General features: G+C 39.2%; 1 protein-coding gene across 1 annotated transcript; it reads left to right on the top strand.

Moving 5' to 3' along the window:
• Nucleotides 1-4366: 4366 nt before the first annotated feature.
• LOC124259338 (2-oxoglutarate-dependent dioxygenase htyE-like) lies at nucleotides 4367-19727 on the top strand. The gene is made up of 8 exons (XM_046693461.1): nucleotides 4367-4558; nucleotides 10135-10250; nucleotides 10578-10650; nucleotides 11785-11898; nucleotides 14391-14490; nucleotides 15790-15878; nucleotides 16385-16495; nucleotides 16973-19727. Exons 1-8 carry the CDS (start codon nucleotides 4391-4393, stop codon nucleotides 17156-17158), a joined length of 957 nt encoding a protein of 318 aa, XP_046549417.1. The 5' UTR covers nucleotides 4367-4390; the 3' UTR covers nucleotides 17159-19727.
• The last annotated feature ends 2304 nt before the right edge of the window (nucleotides 19728-22031 follow it).

Raw genomic sequence — 22031 nt, 5'->3', positions numbered from 1 at the left:
GCCCATCCCGTGGACTACTTTCACCACAACAGACTGTCGGCGAATCCTGATGACAGTCGGGGATATGGAGCACTAATAATGCACAGTCAGGATCGTCAAACCACCTTTGGTGATTAGAAGCTGAAAGCAAACGCGCAGGTTCACTCTCGTGTTTCTTTATCTCCCGCCTGGGTTGATGTCATCTGTTGACTGACCACTGTTAAACAGAAATTAAACAACAACCAGATTCCTTTCACGCCAAGATGTACACTCCTATATCAGACTCGTCGTTTCTACACATTCCATATTGCACGTATATCACATTCCATATTGCACGTATATCAAGCTGGAGGTATATTTTGGACGTACATTTTTATAGGATCTGAAAAAGCGGGAACCTTGACACTGATCCACCTAGAAAACGGCGCTTAAACTATCGAATTACCTATCTCATAGTGTAAATGTAACTGGATCGTCCAAACTGGGTTAAAAGACACTAGTAAGTGTTGTGTTAGATGTCAGTACGCTTTACAAACAGCACGTCTCCATGTACTTTCTCTGCCCCTATTTGAACGACATGCATATATACAATTCAAAACAAGAAACGCACAGGCGTTTTCAGCAGTTAATTTCGATATGTTTTGACAGCAATCGTCATTAAGGCAATTCCTATGTTTGAATCCCCTTAATGATGTCGTGGTAGTTGTGTATTGCTGCGCAAACGCATCCCAAAATGTGTTTGTAAAAGTTTGTCATAAAAACTGAAAACTACATGCAGAAAAACTTTTCCACATAATGCACGTGCAATGTGTTCGAAACATGAGTGGAGACATCGACTAACGTAAACGAAGATAAAAAAATGCAAAGACTGAATGCTACTGACCGAAATATCGCCATTGGACGTTTGGAAGCAGGGGAGTCCCAGTCTGCACCATATCTCGATTATGGCATCGATATACCCACTTCAGTTCGACCCAAGATCGTCCCAGAAGCGGAAGACCAAGAGTGGCCACCTCTGCTCAGAACCGATTCATCCGGGTATTTCACCTACGTCACCGATTGGCTACAGCAACGGACACTGCAAGACAGGTGCCATCAGACCAAGCCATCAGAAATCGTCTCAGAGAAGTGGGAATTCGAGCATAACGACCAAACGTTGGACCTGTCCTGGCACGACTACACCACCAACAACGTGTCCAATGGCGCAACGTCTCCTCCTGCAACGACGGAATGGGAGACAACGTGAGAGACAGGTTACACAGTAGGGACATAACTCCATTATGCTTGGTCACATGGAAATGTTTTGCTAAGATTGAGGTCAATATAATTTAAATTCACCAGGAACCAAACTATTACAACACAGGTATCCATATTGAAGCTTTACACGGTCTTGTATAATTAGAAATCATACAAAATTGTGAAATAATACACAATTCCTTTGTTAATTAGTTTGGGTTGGTCAGCCATGTCTAGATCGTCAATGCACATAAACCTATAATTACTGTGTGTTTGGGACACAAAGAGCAGTGGCCTAACACTTACTAATCTCCCAGAGTCGCTCGTCCGGTTTTGACAGCTTGAATGTTATAGTGCTGATAATAATTATGCAGGTTCTGAAAACTATGTGACTTAACTGGATTGAGAATGTAAAAATATAAGATTGTAGAGCATATTTAAAATTGATAAAAACTTGAAGAAACGTATGGTAATTTTGTCACTGTTATACTGCAAACATAATCGGAGCAAACAGGGATCTTTTCGTCCCCAAGTATCAATGTACAAACTACAAACTACAACGTTAGCCTCTAATTCGGCGTGGTGGAAGTGGCTGTACCACCATCACTTTAGAGACATAAGTTTCTACGTACATGAAAGTAATGTTATGATGGAGATATAGGTATCTACGTACATGAAAGTAATGTTATGATGGAGATATAGGTATCTACGTACATGAAAGTAATGTTATGATGGAGATATAGGTATCTACGTAGATGAAAGTAATGTTATGATGGAGATATAGGTATCTACGTACATGAAAGTAATGTTATGATGGAAATATAGGTATCAACTTACATGAAAGTAATGTTATGACGGAGATATATGTATCTACGTACATGAAAGTAATGTTATGATGGAGATATAGGTATCAACTTACATGAAAGTAATGTTATGATTGAGATATAGGTATCAACTTACATGAAAGTAATGTCATGATGGACATATAGGTATCTACGTAGATGAAAGTAATGTTATGATGGAGATATAGGTATCAACGTACATGAAAGTAATGTTATGATGGAGATATAGGTATCAACGTACATGAAAGTAATGTTATGATGGAGATATAGGTATCTACATAGATGAAAGTAATGTTATGATGGAGATATAGGTATCTACGTAGATGAAAGTAATGTTTTGATGGAGATATAGGAATCTTCGTAGATGAAAGTAATGTTATGATTGAGATATAGGTATCTACCTACATGAAAGTAATGTCATGTAAAGAGATATATGTATCTACGTACATGAATGTAATGTCATATATGGATATATAGGTATCCACAGAGATGAAAGTATGTCATATATGGATATATCATTCGTAACTACTCGCCTCTTTCCGTGACCTACAAGAAGACTCGTATCCCTATCGTACCCATTATTACCAAGAATCGTGGCAACCCAATCAAATCGCGCGTAGTAAAACGCATTTCGAAGCATGAAAATGGCGGCACCGTTGAAGTTTTTTGAAACTTCACAAAAGTATGCAAAGCACAATTTAAACATTCACTTTGAGCTAAAGGATCAGAAACTTTAACACTGAAACATATTTACAAATGGAATGACTGTATTGCTGTTTTGCCCACGGGATATAGGATATTCTAGGAGGGGTACGAGACGCCATACGTCTTGCCGGAATGACACGAGTAGTTACGAATGATGGATATATATGTATCTACGTGCATGAAAGTAATGTCATGTATGGAGATATAGGTATCTACATACATGAAAGTAATGTCATATATGGAGATATAGGTATCTACGTAGATGAAAGCAATGTCATATATGGAGATATGGGAATCTACGAACATGAAAGTAATGTCACATGGAGATATATGTGTCCACGTAGATGAAAGTAATGTCATATATGTAGATATAGGTATCTTCGTAGATGAAAATAATGTCATATATGGAGATATAGGTATCCACGTACATGAAAGTAATGTCAAATATGGAGATAAAGGTATCAATGTACATGAAAGTAATGTCACATATGGCGACATATGCGTCCACGTAGATGGAAGTAATGTCATATATGGAAATATAGGTATCCACGTAGATGAAAGTAATGTCATGTATGGATATATATGTATCTACGTACATGAAAGTAATGTCATGTATGGAGATATAGGCATCCACGTGCATGAAAGTAATGTCATGTATGGAGGTATAGGTATCTTCTTACATGAAAGTAATGTCATGTATGGAGATATAGGTATCCACGTGCATGAAAGTAATGTCATACATGGAGATATAGGCATCCACGTAGATAAAAGTAATGTCATGATGGAGATATAGGTATCAATGTACATGAAAGTAATGTCACATATGGCGACATAGGTATCCACGTAGATGGAAGTAATGTCATATATGGAGATATAGGTATCCACGTTGATGAAAGTATTGTCATGATGGAGATATAGGTATATTCGTAGATGAAAGTAACGTCATTTATGGAGATATAGACATCTACGTAGATGATGAACATTTTGAAACTGTGACACTTACACACTTCCAGTGGGATAGAGTAAGCATAATATTACATACAAACCCCGCGTAAATTAATTCCGTTGATCGTTAACTTCCAACCAGCAACATGCGTAAAGGTTCCAACTCGCCGGCAGTATAGGTAAGGCTCAGGCCATGAATAAAGGTTCGGAAAATCAATACTCCGTTAGACTGACTAGCAGGATCTGGTGCTTGCGCTCGCTGACCTGGTTGACACCTGCCGTTGTACTTATTCCAGGTGCGTAGAATGATGTTCATGATGTCAATCACTGGATTGTCTGGTCCACACCCGATTATTTACAGACATCCGCCATGTCGCTGAAAAAACGCTGAATGCGGGGGTAAACAATTAACCAACCGACTAAACAAATAAACACAGATGTACAGAGTAGAATGTTTTAACGAGGATTTACTCTGAATTCCACAACAAAAAATGATATTTCCCCAAATATTCGGCCCGCATACCATGAACACGTTTTTTTGATGTTCTAATATAATATGAAGGAGAATACATTTCACGTTGATTGCCCAATATCCACGACGTGACGCGACATGCGGCCTGTACTATTACTCGTGTCTATATATAGACGTAAACAATAGAGTTACCTCCCTTCATTCCGACGCGATGGCTGAGGAAGTGCCGGTCATAGATTTTGCTGCTTACCGATTGCAGATTACTGACCCTGAATCTGTTCCCGATTCAGATTTGAAGACAGTTGCTGACAGCTTTTATGAAGCTTTGAGTACAGTTGGATTTTGTTACATAAAGAACCACGGATTATCCCAAGACAAGGTAGGTACACTTCCACGACAGAATATCTCGCACATGTCGGGTCGTCTGCAGTCCTACGCTGCAGTACAGCCCTTGTCACTATAGCCACAGAGTTTCATAACACTGGCTGGTACAGGCTGCTGTTGATGACAACTCGCCGTGTTATCAGTTTGAATGTCTGAGGTAGTGATCAAATAATTACTGAATTTTTAGTTTCGTTTTAATCGTGTTTGCTTCAGTAGCCACTATCATGCACTCAAGCCGGAAAAAAAATAGCAAGCGGAACTTCCAGGCGTTCTGGATAGTGGTGTAGCGACTCAGTCGTGTTAACATGTACTGCACGTTATGGGTATGCGTGGCTAGCTTCACGTTATCGAGTAGTTCATAAATACCCATGCTTTAGCTGTGGATTTCCCCTTTAGGCGAGCATTTGTTGAGATGGCCTGGTAGTACTTTTATTAAGGGTATATTAAAAATATTAATCGGTATAAGTCGTTATATTATTGTATGTAAAATTTATCTGCTCATTATACACAAACCACTGATAAAACACCGTACAGTTGGTATATTTCGATAATCTGATTTCGTTGTAAAGCGAATTTCAAAGTCTTCGTACAAAGCGCCTTAACCCTTGCTTTGGTTTATATCAATGGAAATTAATTACACATGAATACTGCCAAAAGTATATCTGTCAGTGTTCCTCTCTGTAGACAATAGACCCCCAGTATCCAATGCATGTAGCTGAACACGACCCAGAAGGCTTGACTATAGCTGAATATACGCGTTTGTGTACTGGGTGAGGGTGTCTAGGGGTGGGTGTTGGGGTGGAATGAATGAACGACGTCAGCATCACTGACCCGGAACGCTTAATACACTCTGGATATTAACAACAGCTGACACACAATGAGGCGGAATGCATGTTCGGAAATCACAAGACCATGTGTGACCGAGTTCCAGCTCAACCTCAACCTTGTGCCGATTCCCCACATGTGCACAACGTGTGAAGCCCATGTCCCCCGCCGTGATATTGCTGGAATATTGAACAGCGGCGTAAAACCATCTTCTATATCTATCATTGTCTCTTCCTTTTCACAGTAATAATGGTTTTGTCACAAGCAAGTACATAGTTATAATGAGCGTCATGTCAGTCTCTATTAATTAAGTATTCGTGCTACCAACTGATATCGTTCCATGTAATACTGATACAAAAACATTTATCTAAACTATTTGCTTCAAGCTGATTGGCCTTTTCGTTCCATTGTTGGTGAAGAGATCTGTACAAAATGACGTCATAATAAAGCTTCGTTACTAATAATAAAGATGACGTCTTCTATTGTTCATGGGAACTCTCCACTCGGAGTATACTCATGTCTGAGTTTAGACTGAGTGCGTGAGTATAGTTTTACGCCGCACTCAGCAATATTCCAGCCATATGGCGGCGGTCTGTATATAATCGAGTCTGGAGCAGACAATCCAGTGATCAACAGCATGAGCATCGATCTACGCATTTAGGATACGATGACATGTGTCAAGTTGTCAACTAAGTCAGCGAGCCTGACCACCCCATCCCGTTAGTCACCTCTTGCGACAAGCAAGGGTTGTTGAAGATCAATTTTACCCCGCAACTTCACGGGTAGTTAGACTGAAACACGACTAACGACAATTGGTTTTCCTGATATGTAACACAATCCTGCGTTGGCATTGAAAATTGCTTTACAAACTTATGCCTGTGTAGGGGAATATCATCTCCATGGGCAAAACTAGCCACAGTCCATCCCTAATACTCGGACAATATCTTGTTTTAAACATCATCCATGGGCGGCTTCACGCCCCTTCGAAGTGATGAATTAGCATTACATCATCTACATATGCTAATTTGCATATCACGTGACCAAACTGTTTTCTTCCTTGTAAACAAACGCGCCTAATTAGAAATGAAAACACTGGCTTCCATACGAGATGTCGCTTGAGTGAGATCCAGCGTATAACGTGGGATATATCAGCATATTGATATTTCATCAGCATTGTGTCGTAATCGGTTGCCTTCTCGCCACACTTAAGACTCATTACTAATCCGTGGGGCAGTTGAGGCTTTTTAACTACTAACTGAAAAGGAACAGAGGAAGTTATTGTGGATGATAAATAGTTTCAGCCTTGTGTCTTTTTATGTCAAAAGTATCAATACATTTCAACAGACCCTTGACACCTCACTGCAAGACTCGGAGTTTCAAGATTGTATGGTTTTGTGTTGATGTATTAGATCTTAAAAGACGCCGGTTCTTCTCTCTCTTTATCAAGAAGAATTAAACTTACACTTTTCCACAATTCGAGTTGTTGCTAAATAGATGATTTGTTGCATTAGGCCGATATTTGCTTGATACGACAGAGTCCTTCGTCCATGGTTAATAAATAGTTTTACACTCACAGGAAGGTTCCTGCACTGAAAGTATCTCAAGAAAATTATGGTATTATGAGCATCAGACACACGACCGTGGTTGGACATGTGTGTGTGCGTGCGTGTGTACGTGCGCGCGCTACACACGTGTTTTCAGTTGTCATGTCATGTTAATGAACTCAGGCAAATATCTCTGTTATTTCTACATGGTGCACGTGTCTTATGTCACAATTAATCATCTACATTACTGAAGTACAAGTTCTCCATCCGCTGATACAATAAGTTAATTGGTGAAGATGAAACTGGTTGACAATGAAATATGCTCTTTTTGTAATGATATGAATGAGAACTTATGCCATGTATATTGGGAATGTGAAGTAAGCAAAACCTTTTGGAATGACCTTCAAAATTGGATCATTCATTGATCATTGGAACTGCAATTGACAAAATTCCTTGTTTGGTTTGGTATTTTAGAAAATGACCCACTATTAAATCATATAAAACTCTCTGCTAAAAGACCCATTTACATTTGCACTCTGAATAAAATGTATCCAAAATTTAGTAATTTCTTAAAGTTTTTAAAAGACACATTCAAAGTTGAAAAATTTATTTCCCAAAGAAAAAATGATTTTGATAAGTTTTCAGAAAAATGGCCTCCATTATTTCCTGTTTTTCAACCTGATGACTTCGGTTAACTTTAACCAAACATGTTAATCAAAAGAAATAATGATTCTGATATATTTTCATAAGAATGATCTACATAGTTCGCTATTTATTTACCTGATGACTTCGTCTAACTTGTGATATTTTACATGTGATAACTGGAGAACCCAGTTGTATCATCAATGTATGCCTGCTTACATATTTCTCTATGCAGTGTATATATTATACCCTGTACACCTGATTGGGGAACACTAAAAAGAAAAAGAAAAGAAAAAAAGTTACAGCAGGTGTCAGGGAGGACAAGTACACATTTGATGTTAATATCGATTGTTGTCAGTTCGTTGTCGTTAGGGTCGAGTGAACATTCACCCCTGGCCTTGTGGCTCTACTGTTTCAGCCGGTGCCATTTTCGAGCGTAGATGATGGCATGACATTATAATTAGGCGCTGTAAGGAGTTTCAGTTAATTATTGATGACTTACAAATTACCTAAATTGTAGATATAAATGTGAAAAAACATTTTTTTTCTATTTCCGACAGTACTATAATAACAAAATAAAGGGGGTAGATTAGGGTTCCCGGCTTCAAATGTTTCTGTCGTTGTTGGGTAACCGAGGGTTTCTTCAGTTACCCACGAGCGTGCTGGTACTGCTACCGAGCTTCACAAGATACTGTGATCCAGTCTGCTAGCCCCATTGTTTGTGATACCAACTCTGATATCGTTTAATGTCAACTACCGCCTGCCTACTCGGATATTTAAACATCAAAGTGTTCATTATCTTAACACGACAGTACAAGTAAGAGGAGATATCACAGTGAAAACAGATCGCACACTCGCAGAAAGTACGCGTGAACCTACTGGAATATCTTTGTTAACTGAAAGCATGACATCAGCATGTTTTCTTATTGACGCCGAGCACCTGTTTGAATTGTACAAATGATGTCACAATCTAGAAGCATGACATTGATGTTCCTATTTCTTTATTCGTCATGATGACTTGTGCAATTGATATGGCAAGCCGTTTTCACATTTAATGCGAAATTACTGATATCTATGTGTTTTAAAGATATCATGAATCATATCAGAGATATCTTAAAATCATTTGAAGATGTCTCGATATCAAACAGGTAATAGTAGTTATTTGCTATAATCCATGATATCCCTAAATGAATTAAGGCTACGAGGAAGCATATTATCTAATATGTTAAGTTAGATTAATGACATAAGAATATATAGGATTTAGGGACCGTTCACAATTTATGGCTGGGGGCGGGGTGGGGGTAGGTGGTGGTGATATCATGGGAAGCATGTACAGTGTGAATGACGCCCCCTAAAATTTATGTACAAAGTAAGTGACACCGCCCTGCATGTCTTGTACAAATCAATGCCCCACCCCCACCACCCACCCCCACCCTTCCCATAATATTTAAGCATAATTTTTTTAACATTTCTGTGTACAAAGTTGCTGAATCCCCAGTACATGTGTACAAAATTGATGACCCCCCTGCCTCCTCAGAACAAAATGGGTGGGGACCCCCCCTTAAAATCATCATCACCCCCTAGCCATAAATTATGAACGGTCCCTATTAGTTATAAACAAATTCATATTTTGGAATTGGAAGAATGTGGTGCCTTATATGGACAGAGACGCGCCCCAAGTCGGGACTGTGTACGTTAACATGATTGGTGTGTTACGTAACGTTAGGGATAATTGATAACTGTATATGTCATTGGTAGATAACAGGACTGGGTTTATCATGGTTGTCATGCTACCAAGATGTGTTCACTCAAGTCTGTGATATTATGGTAGGTTTGAAATTAAGCATTACTTGTGTGCTCTATTTAGATTATATGTCGTATGTTGTCGGTATATACTTTTAGATGATAAGATGAGCTTATTTCTGGGACTAAGAGTAAGTCCAATATTTACCTGATAAAGGAGATAGTGTTACCTTTTAAGGTATGTATAGGTAGAAATTACAATTTGGAATATCTATGACACAGCATTTCGGATTAAATCAATTGAGCAGTCCTGCAAATTTACATTAGTAGTCTTGTTGATGAAGGTACATGTAGTCTTGCAAATGTAACGTGATTTACAAACAGGTTTCCTTGTAGAACTGTCAGAAAATGCGTTCAGAAAATGTTTACTTAACAAATACGCTGCCAATGATCTCGGTGTGTTTTTTGTAGTGAAGACGGAGCACTTTTGGCATGAGTGAGTGAGTGAGTTGAGTTTTACGAGCTTTTAGCAATATTCCTGCAATATCACGGCGGGGAACACCAGAAATGGGTTTCACACATTGTATCCGTGTGGGGAATCAAACCTGTGTCTTCGTGACGAGCGAACGCTTTAACCACTAGGCTACCCCACCGCCCACCATTGGCATGAAAATACCCCCCAAAATAGATATGCCTCTAGCTAGTTTTGTTCAGTATAAAAGACTGTATGTTACGTACGCAGGGCAGTAAATATTGATGTGACTGCAACCTGGTCTTGGTATGTCTAGAAAAAGATGTGTCAACTTATTTGTTTCAGATCGATGACTATTTTAGGGTTTCGAAAACATTCTTCAGTCAGCCGAGGGACGTGAAGGACGCGTGTGAGTCTCCGACTGGTAGATTCAATGGCTACCAAGCACTCGAGAAAGAACGGCAAGTATCGAGCTACGCATAGAAAGATACGTTTAGGCCCATCGAAACGAAAAACACATCAAGCTTTTTGACATGAGCTGTATAAATCTCAGTGTTTCGCATAAAGTGCCAGTAGTTAAATACGCCATTTAGTACATAAGCTTTCTGTTTTACTGAGAATCTTAATGGCGTGCTCCGTCCGTTTAAAACAAAGTTTCCGACCACCGAATAGTCAGTTACTCATCATTCTGAATGCATTCAGTTCACATTGAGTTCACCTGTAATGTCTGGGCAGTGCTTGTAGTATTCTACTGGTCACGTTCATTTGGGTTTGTTTGTTTGTTTCAGACTGACCCCCACGAGACCAGGAGATCTGAAGGAGACCTTTAATTATTCAGCATGTGAGGATCACCTCAATATTGTAAGTACGAACGAAACATGTTGTAAGTACCAACAAAACATGGTGTGCTATACCATGAACAATGGTGTGCTATACCATGAATAATGATGTGTTATACCATGAATGATGTGCTATACCATGAATAATGGTGTGTTATACCATGAATAATGATGTGCTATACCATGAATAATGATGTGTTAGACCATGAACAATGGTGTGTTATACCCATGAACAATGGTGTGTTATACCATGAATAATGATGTGCTATACCATGAATAATGGTGTGTTATACCATGAATAATGGTGTGCTATACCATGAATAAGGATGTGTTATACCATGAATAATGGTGTGTTATACCACGAATAAGGATGCCCTATACCATGAATAATGGTGTGTTATACCATGCATAATGATGTGCTATACCATGAATAATGTTGTGCTATACCATGAATAATGGTATGTAATACCATGAATAATGGTGTGCTATACCATGAATAATGATGTGCTATACCATGAATAATGATGTGCTATAGCATGAACAGTGGTGTGTTATACCAGGAATAATGGTGTGCTATACCATGAACAGTGGTGTGTTATACCAGGAATAATGGTGTGCTATACCATGAATAATGGTGTGCTATACCATGAATGATGTGCTATACGATGAACAATTGTGTTATACCATGAATAATGATGTGCTATAGAATAATGGTGTTATACCATGAATAATGGTGTGTTATACCATGAATACTGATGTGCTATACCATGAATAATGGTGTTATACCATGAATAATGATGTGCTATACCATGAATAAGGGTGTGTTATACCATAAATAATGGTGTGTTATACCATGAATATTGGTGTTATACCATGAACAATGGTGTGCTATACCATGAATAATGGAGTGCTATACCATGAACAATGGTGTGTTATACCATGAATAATGGTGTATTATACCATGAACAATGTTATGTTATAAGATGAATAATGTTGGGTTATACCATGAACAATGCTGTGTTATACCATGTACAATGCTGTGTTCATCACAATATCACTTACTGGTCTGTCTGATTCAGATTCGATTCTTAACAGACCTAAAAAGTTTCCAAACCGATTTCCATGTTTCACCTGCAGATAAACCCAATTGTTTCAGAAATATCCTGACAATGTCCCAGGTATGGAAGCTGCGTTTTCGACCTTCTTCACCTATGTCACGCATCTAGCCCATCGCGTCCTGGATGTCATGTCTCTCTCCCTGGGCCTGCAGGTGGGTAAACACGACTCCCTTGTTTAGTCTATGGTTTTGATAAACAGCTGGTGTTGTTTCGTGACCAGTCAGTGTTCTCTTATCACATGGATGTGGAAGTCTAGGGCTCGCTGTGAACCACTGGGGTTTACCCTGGTCAAAACGTCATGGGTTTGTATACACTACGTACCCATATCCCCCATGAAGACATACAACCACTCTGTGGTCTAGTTCTATTCTAGTTCGAATCAAGGGACGACCGTAGTGCCGTTTTAGGAAGCCCCTTCAGCTCTACCACCGCCTAGGCGCAACATTATGGCCAAAGGTCTAAAACCAACAACATTGTGAAGTCAGTCTTCTAAGATGTGAAGGCCCAAGCGTAATATGATTTGGTTTACAACGTTGGTTTGGAGATGGTAGCGCGAAGAGTTTCTCATTTCCGGTACAAGGAAACCATGTGGCGCTTCGACCAATGAGCGATCATATTACATCAACAGTATGTCTTGTGCATCATGTGCTATAGCATTCCACCCTCAGCGTCATACATTGCGTCAGGCTCGTACAAAGTTCTTACACGGAATAGGGCTTTTCAGACGTCCATGAGTTATTTAAGGCCTAATTCATTACCTTCCCTTGCATAGACACGCGTCACTGCTAAACCATATTGCTGGTGGAAGGATGGATGTGACTTAAGCGTAGTGAAATGTTGATAATGCCGGTTTACAGCCTATATGCACAAAAATATTTTACATTTTAGAAACATTCTTCAGGTTTCTTAAATTTCTGAAAAGGACATGAAAAGGGACTTTTCAAATCCAAGGTTTAATTTGCTTCCAACATTGAGGCATCGTGGAGCTGCTGTATTAGCTAACTTCGGGCATTAATCTTGGAAAGAAATGAAGACTTTCACAATTGTAAACAAGTGGGTCGGGGAATCCCTAAACAAAATAGTGAAAACTCTTGATTGTCATGCTGAATAAGAGGCATGTCTAGTGTTAAGTAAATTAACCAAATAAAGAGTATTGCCCTGTGCCCTAAAGTACATAAAGCCATGGTCTGTTCCAAATATGTCGCTTTGGACTTAGAAAAAAACCGCTTGGCTCATTTCTGCACTAATCTCTCCTCAGTAAAGTCCTTTTTCTACGTTTCCTATCTCCCTAGCACTGAGACTGTAGTTAGGCCGAACTTAGTTTAACAGATATTTCACACTTTCACATATTTATTACATAATTTGTGAAAATAAATGTGAAAAAAAACCAGTTTATTTTCTATTTCCGACAGTACTTTAGTACCCAGGTTCAGTTGAGGCTGTTGAAACTTCTTATCAAGTATCTGTGTCAGTCATTTTCAGGGGTCTTCGTGAGATTAAGGGATGGCCAACGAAACGAAACGGTCATAAAATACGTAGAAAAAAGTGTACATGTTGGACAAGTTAAAACAATTTTCTGTTTTTACCCAAATATCATTTAGAGCTCCAAATTCCAAATACTAGAATAATACATTTGTTAGCAACTGACCTTTGTTATACACAACAATTTATGAATTGAGAAAAAAGACGGTTCCGTGAAATATTTTAACTTATCCCACTTACCGATTTTCCTAAAATTGTGCAGCTGTAGTACGTTTGTTGTGTGAAAGCAAATCCGCCATTTAGTATGTTTTCCCATAAGGTATGGTTTTAGAATCTCATTATATTCTAATATCGTCCTGTAATCTTTTAAATACTTTTTAGTTCATCAAATGACAAAAGCCTTTAACACAACCAAACATTGTGACTCCCACTACTTAAACCTGTGTTCTATAAATAATTGCAGAATTACTGTCGCATTGGCTACAAAGGAACCAAGACTAAAATTCGCAGTGTTTTCAACATTTGTTTTACGATTTTTGTTGTAGCCATTTCCCCTCCCTTATTGTTTTGTCTATCTGTTCAGTAGATACGTTTCACTCTGTTTTTTTCTGACATGCAAATAAGTATGTTTGTTGCTTTGACTGTTTGCTGGTAACCAAAGAATCACTAGCTCTTGCTACCATATTGCTTTGTCTAATCCCGGATGCATGAAATATTGCTAACGTCATGAACCCGTGAAGATCGAGTTAGAATTGATCTTCAGTAACCCTTGCTTGTCGTAGGAGGCGACTAAATCGGGTGGTCAGACTCGCTAACTTGGTTAACAAATGTCATCGTATCCCAATTGCGTAGATCGATGCTCATGCTGTTGATCCCTGGAGTGTCTGGTCCAGACTCTATTATTTACAGACCGCCGCCATATAGCTGGAATATTGCTGAATGCGGAGTAAAGTATACTCACTCACTCATAATGTCGTGACCCACCTTTCACTCACGCCACAAGCAATGACGTTTCTTGATGGTTATATACACAGGCAGGTTTCACACTTGCCAACCACACATCCCAACTCCGCTGTACAGAGTTGCGCCCCTTCTATATTGGTCGCGCGGTTCCGGACTCGCTCATCAAATTGATGATTTGGGTTTACGCACGTGTTTACAGGATAGGTATTATCTCAGAAAGCGGCACCGAAGTCTTGGAGGCAAGAAAAGTCCGGCAACACTGCGGAGCATATACTATCCACCTCTACCTGACGATGGTTGTAAGTACAAAGTGTTACCATTTAGCTCTGGAATACTGTGATCAAGGGAGAAGGGATACCCAGTCGTAAAGGGCGCTGCCAATCTCGTTATAATCAGATCAGGGTGCCGTTGTAGAAAGCCACATTAGCGCTAGGGTGATCGTTATTCCCATACCTTCACATAGACTTATGAATGTCGTAGCACTTAGGTTGCTTAGTTCAAGGGCACCCAGATCGGCCTCCGGTCGTCCAGATCCGATTACTCCGTGGATGGTGGCCACTCATGTACGCCGAGCGAACGCCAGTCCAGACGAAGGAAGCTTGCTTTCCGGCCATTTGGATGTCAGATTACACATAGTGACTAAATAACGTTCAGAACAAGCCGCTGAACTTCGTTTTTCAAGATGCTGAAATCATATATGTAGGTCTGTGTTAATCGGTCACCTGTACAAAAGCCAATGCGCTGATTAACTGTTTAAAAGCTGATTAAAAGTTTACCTGACACAAGCTCCTATGGATGTGTGTCCTCAGATCTTCTTACAGAGTGATATCCAACTGAGTTAAAGATCTGATTTTAAGGTCATTTAGGCGTTGCAACTATCATAGTTTTTCCTAGAGCGCGCTGAAAACGTTAAATCTAAGGTTCAAATCCGGAATGTGTTTATTATATTTCTAGATTTGCCAGTACACGCTTGTACTCTTGTTTGCCAAAAGGGGTAAACATCTAAGATCCACAACCAGCTGACACTTTCTGATAAACTGAAATACACTTCAAAGCAGAGGTTAATCACACTCATTCGTTCCCTGACCCCAAACGGTAAAAACGTTGATGTATTCGAAAGCATCGAAATCGCAACTTTGAATCAGCTTGAGCATTTGCTTTTCTAATCCACGACCATATTGAACTCATGAACTACGTTCTGAATTCCAAACTTATGTTTGTTTTGGTTATTTTCTTGGCAATTCAAACCCACAAACAACACCCTGAGGATGGTATTGTGCCTTGGTATCTGACTGACGAAAGCGCCACATGTTACGGAAGTATTATTGCCCCGCCCCTCGATCCTTCACCACGTGGGTCATACATACTGATGGCGCATCACAGCTGATCGGTGTCTGAAACTTTTACCACCAAGGAACCCCCAGCACCCATACTTGTTCTAGCTGAAACAAAGAGGTGACAATGTGTTACTTAGCTGACAGAGTGGTTGTACTCTGATGGTCAGACGGGTGTTCATGTCAGCAACCAACTGTCCGCCGCCCGACCTCAATCCATACAGGTATTGGCCTCCTCACTCTCTTCTGTTCCCTTCCATTCAGCAATCAAGCATGGGCAACTGCGATGTGGCGAACACACAGACTATGGCACCCTGGCACTGTTGTTCCAAGACAAGATTGGGGGGCTACAGGTAGTTATCTCCTGCACCAGAACTGAAGAATGTCACCTTGTGCACTGATGTTCACATGCCGATCGTCAGTGTGTCAGTAATTCGTTTGTTTACCTTTGAGAACTACCTACAATTACAGGGTTATATTTTTAGCATCACGTTTTCTCTATAATATGAGACCAGTAGCTTAGCCATACTCCAACATTTTGTTTGGAGTGGAACGGGAACTACCACATATGAAAATGTCAGCCAAAATCCCACAATATAATTTGATTATATTTAATTAATTTATAGGCGCATCATAACTGTGTTTGCAAGGCACTTGGCCCAGCAGGTGAGGTGTTTGCAAGTCGACTCCGGCCGGCTACAGTGTGGTATAATTGCTACTGTTTCATCTCCCTCTGGGACATATTGCTATCGTTAATGAATAACTATGAAGATATGTTAAGAATGATTCTTATCAATTTGTTAAATGGTTTTTTCCAACCCTATAACATGCTACAATGTCACTGCATCCTCCTCGACAGATACGGTCTATGGATGGAACCTTCATTTCGGTACCCCCGATAGAGGGAACAGTCGTGGTCAACATTGGCGACCTCATGCAGAGATGGACGGCCGACAAACTCAAGGCGACGGTACGTCAGGGTCATTCTTCCAACAATATTATCATGATCGGTCTACCTTAGGCAGTGACCAACACGGTTGACAAGCAGGTTGCTACAGGTCCTTATCCTACTGTTATGTGACATGCGTGTTCGTGAGAAACACTGCTTCTTAAATCTAAACGTGCTCTCCCATAAACTTTAGGGAATATCCAGCATGTGTGGTGGTTCTTATGTAATGTCTGAGGACAAAATAATTATTTTAGCATTTTGGGACTTGGTTTTATCTCTACAAAAAATCCTTAAACGGACACAATGTTTCAGTTGGAAAGTTGACATGCATAAGCTAGTGAGCGAGTCTGACCACCTAGTCCCGTTAGTTGCCTCTGTACCAATTCTAATCCGGACCTTCACAGGTTCTGAATCAAAAACATGTAAATACATAGGGGCGATTTTAATGTAAATGGAGCAGCGTGTCAGCCTATCTTCAAACGGAAATCGGTGTTTCAGGTCCATCGAGTCGTCATCCCAGAATCGGAGACAATCAAGAAACAATGTCGGCAGTCGGCGGTTCTTTTTGTGGATCCAGATGATGACGTCATCATTGATTGTTTCGATGGCTCTGGGCGATACAGCCCCATTAATTCCCATGACTTTGTAATCGGCAGGATAAAGGCCACGTATGAAGAAGCTTGATTGCATGATATACATGCAAACACTATTTGTTTCTACTGTTGATTTTGATAAGCTTTTTTAATTATCAAATTAATGAATCTGTTAATACATATCCTTGCTTGGAAGTTGTTGAAGTTTTGCTTTATGTGAATATCTTAGAAGAAGTTAAACAGATCGACACACAACGCTGACACACAGCAGAGGAGTCAGAAACAGACATACATTAAATTTTCAATAAACAACAACAAGAAAACGAGGATTGATAATGAAATCATTTGTAAAATAGATATTTAGGTTTCAAGATATTACAGTTATGTTGATAGCAAAATTTATAAATGTGTATTTTACAGAAAATGTTTTCATTCATTTGTCGTAAAAGATTAAAAATATTTATTACGTTTTCAATATTTTTGTGAAACCATGCAATGTTGTTATTATATATATTGGATGAATATGTACAGTCGGGCTCTCATTTTCTTTCATACAAGTGCCACAGAGGATTCTTCATGATAAAGTGAAATCATCCAAAACTGGCTGTTTAGTTCATGTTTTGTAGAAAATATTTGTAGACTTATAATTAAGGTATAAATTGCTGCATCACATTTCAGTGACATCTAAGCCCATCATCTTCATGTTTCCTTATCACTTTTAGACACATTTTGTCCCATTCCATATATATTTTAGCGGATGTTTTATTTTGGTTGTTGATAAATTCCTGTGGTTTATCGGGGGTGTAGAGAATATTGCTAGGGTATATATGTTATCTGTTCAAATGTTCTGATTATTCAGGTCTTGGGAAGATTTTAGTTATTGTGTTTTGTCTTGTCCTGGCGTTAATGAATCAAAGGTCTTTAAAATATGTGATATTTTCAAATACTTCAATACCATTCTGAATGCCAAGTCGGAGTTAACACAGCTGTTGTTTGAAAGTGGATCGAGTGTCAATTAGAGCCCTAAGATTCTGTTGTGCACCATTGATGAAACTCAGGATGGTCTTCCAGTATCTTCAGACAAGACAATGACAGGTACTTTTGACACTAACAGGGTGTTATTGATTTACAGGCTACCGGAATCCACTTGTAGAAGGTTCGAATTCTCTCTGAGTATGTTCCATGAATTTTCAGAATTCAAGATTTAAACTCCTAGGACATGCTTGACTGTGAACCTGTTCAGCAGGTGCGTTGTGAAGCAGCTGAAATACTGTACGATTGAACTCATCCTGGTTTGAAATACTAAGCTTGGAGACATTGTTAGAATTCTGCATGTCAAAACATAATTACTGTGGAATCCTATACTCAGATCTGATCTGAACAAAACCTATAAACCGTAAGATAATGTAAGTGCTATGTTGATTAATGATAGACCATTCAATATGAGGGTGTCGTGGCAAGGACGTTTATTTAGACATCTTATTCCTTTGTCAAACGTTTCTCAGTCAAAGAGAGAGTCAAACATAGTTTTAGGGGACCCACACCATCTTGTTCTTTAGAATAATCAGCCAGTTCAATTAATGAATTTGTTTATTGTAAATCCCGAAGAGAATTAGTTTTCAAACATTTACGGAAGCAGATTCTTTTTCTTTGTGTGAGGCGCCAAAGATATTGTCAGCGCGTTGTATGTCCAACCTAAAAGACCCAGAAAACTTTCCAATCCGAGATTCTTTCTTATCGGGAGGAACTTTAATTGTTTTGTCAAGTTAGTTTTCATGGTTTGAGGAGAAATAGCCTGTTATCCTGGTTCGTGTCTCTGGGTTTCATCAAAGGTTGTGATATGCCTGAACCCTAAACGCTGAACAAACAGCTTGTGAATGTAACAAATATACCATGACAAAGATTGTTTGTTTGGTTTTTTTATCCATTTGTGTTCAAATATATAGACAGAGTTTTAAGACTACGCTCCACAGCAATAATGTGTGCGACAAATGTTAGACAAATACGTTGGAGATCAGAATTATTTGGGGGGATATTTTTAGTCTTCACAACACAAAATGTACCCCGAAATATTCAGAATGCATACCTACGACACAGTATGACAATATTAACAGGCTATCGGTTAGTGTATCACTTATGTCGATTATTCGGAATCGCATTTGAAGTGTGCATTTCAGCATATTATTGTGTTTTTTGTTTAAAGCTTGAAACTCACCAGTGTGCGTCCTCTATGTGAGTTAACACTCGGATCCCAAAATTCGATTTGCTATAAACGATGCAGGCTTAAACATATTGCATGTGTGAGTGTCAGTTTTGCCGGAAGTGCATGTACACGTGTTTGACGTAGAATGATCCGTTGTTGTAATACAGGCATTGAGACAACACATACGCACACGCAAAACGCACATGGACATACATTGTATGTGCAAGCAAGTGTGTTACTCGTTCAGGAGCATAATCATGACTAATGTTATTGTCGTAATGTCTGTTACGTATTCGTAATAGAGCACCTTAGTATTTCCTCTCTGATCCTGATCATGTTGGTACAAAGGGCGGTATATATAGTGTGAGGTGGCGGATACAAGAGTGACCGGAAGACCTAACATTTAACATTCAGATATACAACTGTTTGGTACAATTAAAAAACGCTATGAATTTCATTATAGTTTTGTCTTTGGTATATACAATTGTCGTATTACTTTTCACATATCTGGTTTATTATTGACCGCGAGTTGATTTAGTTAAAGGTGAAGTTAGGGGCCTTTTTGAATCCACTGTACGAACCCCGGCCTCGTCATACCAGAAAGCGTTAAAAGATTGTTTTGTTTTCTCCTTGCCTGCGTTCGTCATTACAAGGGAAAAAACAAGAGCTGGTCGGCTCGGAGTCAGTAGGCTGTGTCTGTTTTGTTGATATGAAACTGCACCTTCAGTCCGACATCATCTAATGCTTCGACTATTGCAAACTGACACATATGCGCGCACGCCCGCATGCATTCACGCACACAAGTGTGCATCCACCTGTAATAATCTTGAACGCCACGTTAAAGCCCATGCGATCTCGCTTCACCTTCGTAAACATGAAAGTTTTGGAATTGGCCGAATACGGATGTGCAGTTAAAATGAATGAAAATTTTAAGGTTTAAAACCTAAAATGAAAGTCTTATGATGAGAGAGTTCGTGCCCCAAAATACATTTTTACCATATGGTTGTACTGTTTATTATCATACTCTGTGAACATCAGTCGATGCTTGTTCTTGGTCAAATGTTAGAAAAGGGTATCTATAATACTACTTACACCATCTGTTATCAGTGAGTGAGTGAGTTTAGTTTTACGCCGCACTCAGCAATATTCCAGCCATATGGCGGCGGTCTGTAAATAATCGAGTCTGGACCAGAAAATCTAGTGATCAACAGCATGATCATCGTTCTACGCAATTGGGAACCGATGATATGTGTCAACCAAGTCAGCGAGCCTGACCACCCTATCCCGTTAGTTGCCTCTTACGACAAGCATGGGTTACTGAAGATCAATTCTAACCGGGGATCTTCACGGGTCCATCTGTTATGACACCCGGTATACTTACCTAATATTTAGACCTGTAATATTGTTAATTGAAGCGTAATAACATGAAATTGTTCAAATTAACAAGTTATAGTACTCCTGCATCTGAACACATCTGACTTTCAGAACCATTTCTCCCTGTGAGTAGTTGTCCTTTTTATCACCTTCTAAACGACGTTCTACGCTTGTCGCTTATGAGAACCAGGATCTTGTATTAATAAGATTGCCAACAAGTCATGAGAATTTTGAAGGACGACTAAATTAACTGTTACTTGTTTTACTAAGGTTTTTGAAACTATGATTTAAATTTGGAACATGTAAATGATACATTGCTATCAAATATGGCAACTCCATGTAAAGGTCCTAATCATGAATATAATCGAGCATTAAGTTTTACAATGAAATGTCATATTTAATAAGATTTTAATTCAGAATAATTATGACGTATATAGTAAAGGTTCTGAAAATTAGTTCTTTGGTGGTGAAGCTTGGATGTGGTTCTAAAATAATATTGAAAGATTTTTGAAGCATTTAAAGAATCATTTGGTTTTAGTCGTCAGTCATTTGCACCCACAAGCGTTTAACATGACCTTTTGTGGTGTATGACAGGTTTATTTAACAGTTTATAGGGTGTGGGATATCCACGACTTTGTCTTATTGATCTAGTATGATAAACAGCGTATAGATGAATATGTATATGTACATATTAATCAGAAATATGTTTCAGTGTGATCACTTTAGAGAGTGATGTATTTATTTTGTTGCCAGCTTCTCAGGCTTGTTGTGTTATGTACTTCCCCTTAGATATGTGGAAGGAAATGCTGAACAAGGTTCCCACTGTAAGTGCTCCAGTACAATGTTAGTACAATGTTAGTACAATGTTAGTACAATGCTAATCAGCAATAAACTACAATGCAGTTTACCGGAGTGGTTGTAGTTTGTATCAGTCATGGCTGGTACTACAAGTGTGGAAGGTACTGGGTCTTGTAGTACCACGCCGGGTCGTCCCAGTGTTAGCAGTTCGTAGCAGTTCTGATTTGAAAGTCAAGATAACTCGGAGTAGCATACATTGGTGTCCTTAGTCTCCAAGAACCATTGTATCCCATTGCTTTGTTCGCGGTGTCTTGTCCACCAATGGTACACTACAGAATTAAGCATACCTGTGTGAACAACCTTGTTTTAGTTGTATGTGACGCTGTTACACCTGCCAAGCAAGGCTGGGAATGCAGGCCTGAAATGTTTCTTAGCAACCTACTCAAAATGTCAACGCCAGGGATTACATGCCGAAATAGAAGTCATTCGGAGTAAAAAGCAGAATAGTGATAGAAGTGACATGAACGGATCGCCTAGTCCTGCTCCCTGTGTAACATTTGCCACTCATATTTTTCTTTCAATTATTTAA

Source organism: Haliotis rubra, unplaced genomic scaffold, assembly GCF_003918875.1.
Source record: "Haliotis rubra isolate DU_JTF1 unplaced genomic scaffold, ASM391887v1 Scf719, whole genome shotgun sequence".
In the NCBI taxonomy this organism is placed as follows: domain Eukaryota; kingdom Metazoa; phylum Mollusca; class Gastropoda; order Lepetellida; family Haliotidae; genus Haliotis; species Haliotis rubra.
Note: the sequence above shows the minus strand (reverse complement) of the source record. Positions and strands in the feature narration are given on the sequence as shown.

Coding starts and splice junctions, on each gene's coding strand:
- LOC124259338 (XM_046693461.1), top strand. CDS start 4,391: ATGGCTGAGGAAGTGCCGGTCATAGATTTTGCTGCTTACCGATTGCAG. Junction 14,491..15,789: donor ACCTCTACCTGACGATGGTT/GTAAGTACAAAG, acceptor CCTTCCATTCAG/CAATCAAGCATGGGCAACTG. Junction 16,496..16,972: donor CCGACAAACTCAAGGCGACG/GTACGTCAGGGT, acceptor TCGGTGTTTCAG/GTCCATCGAGTCGTCATCCC.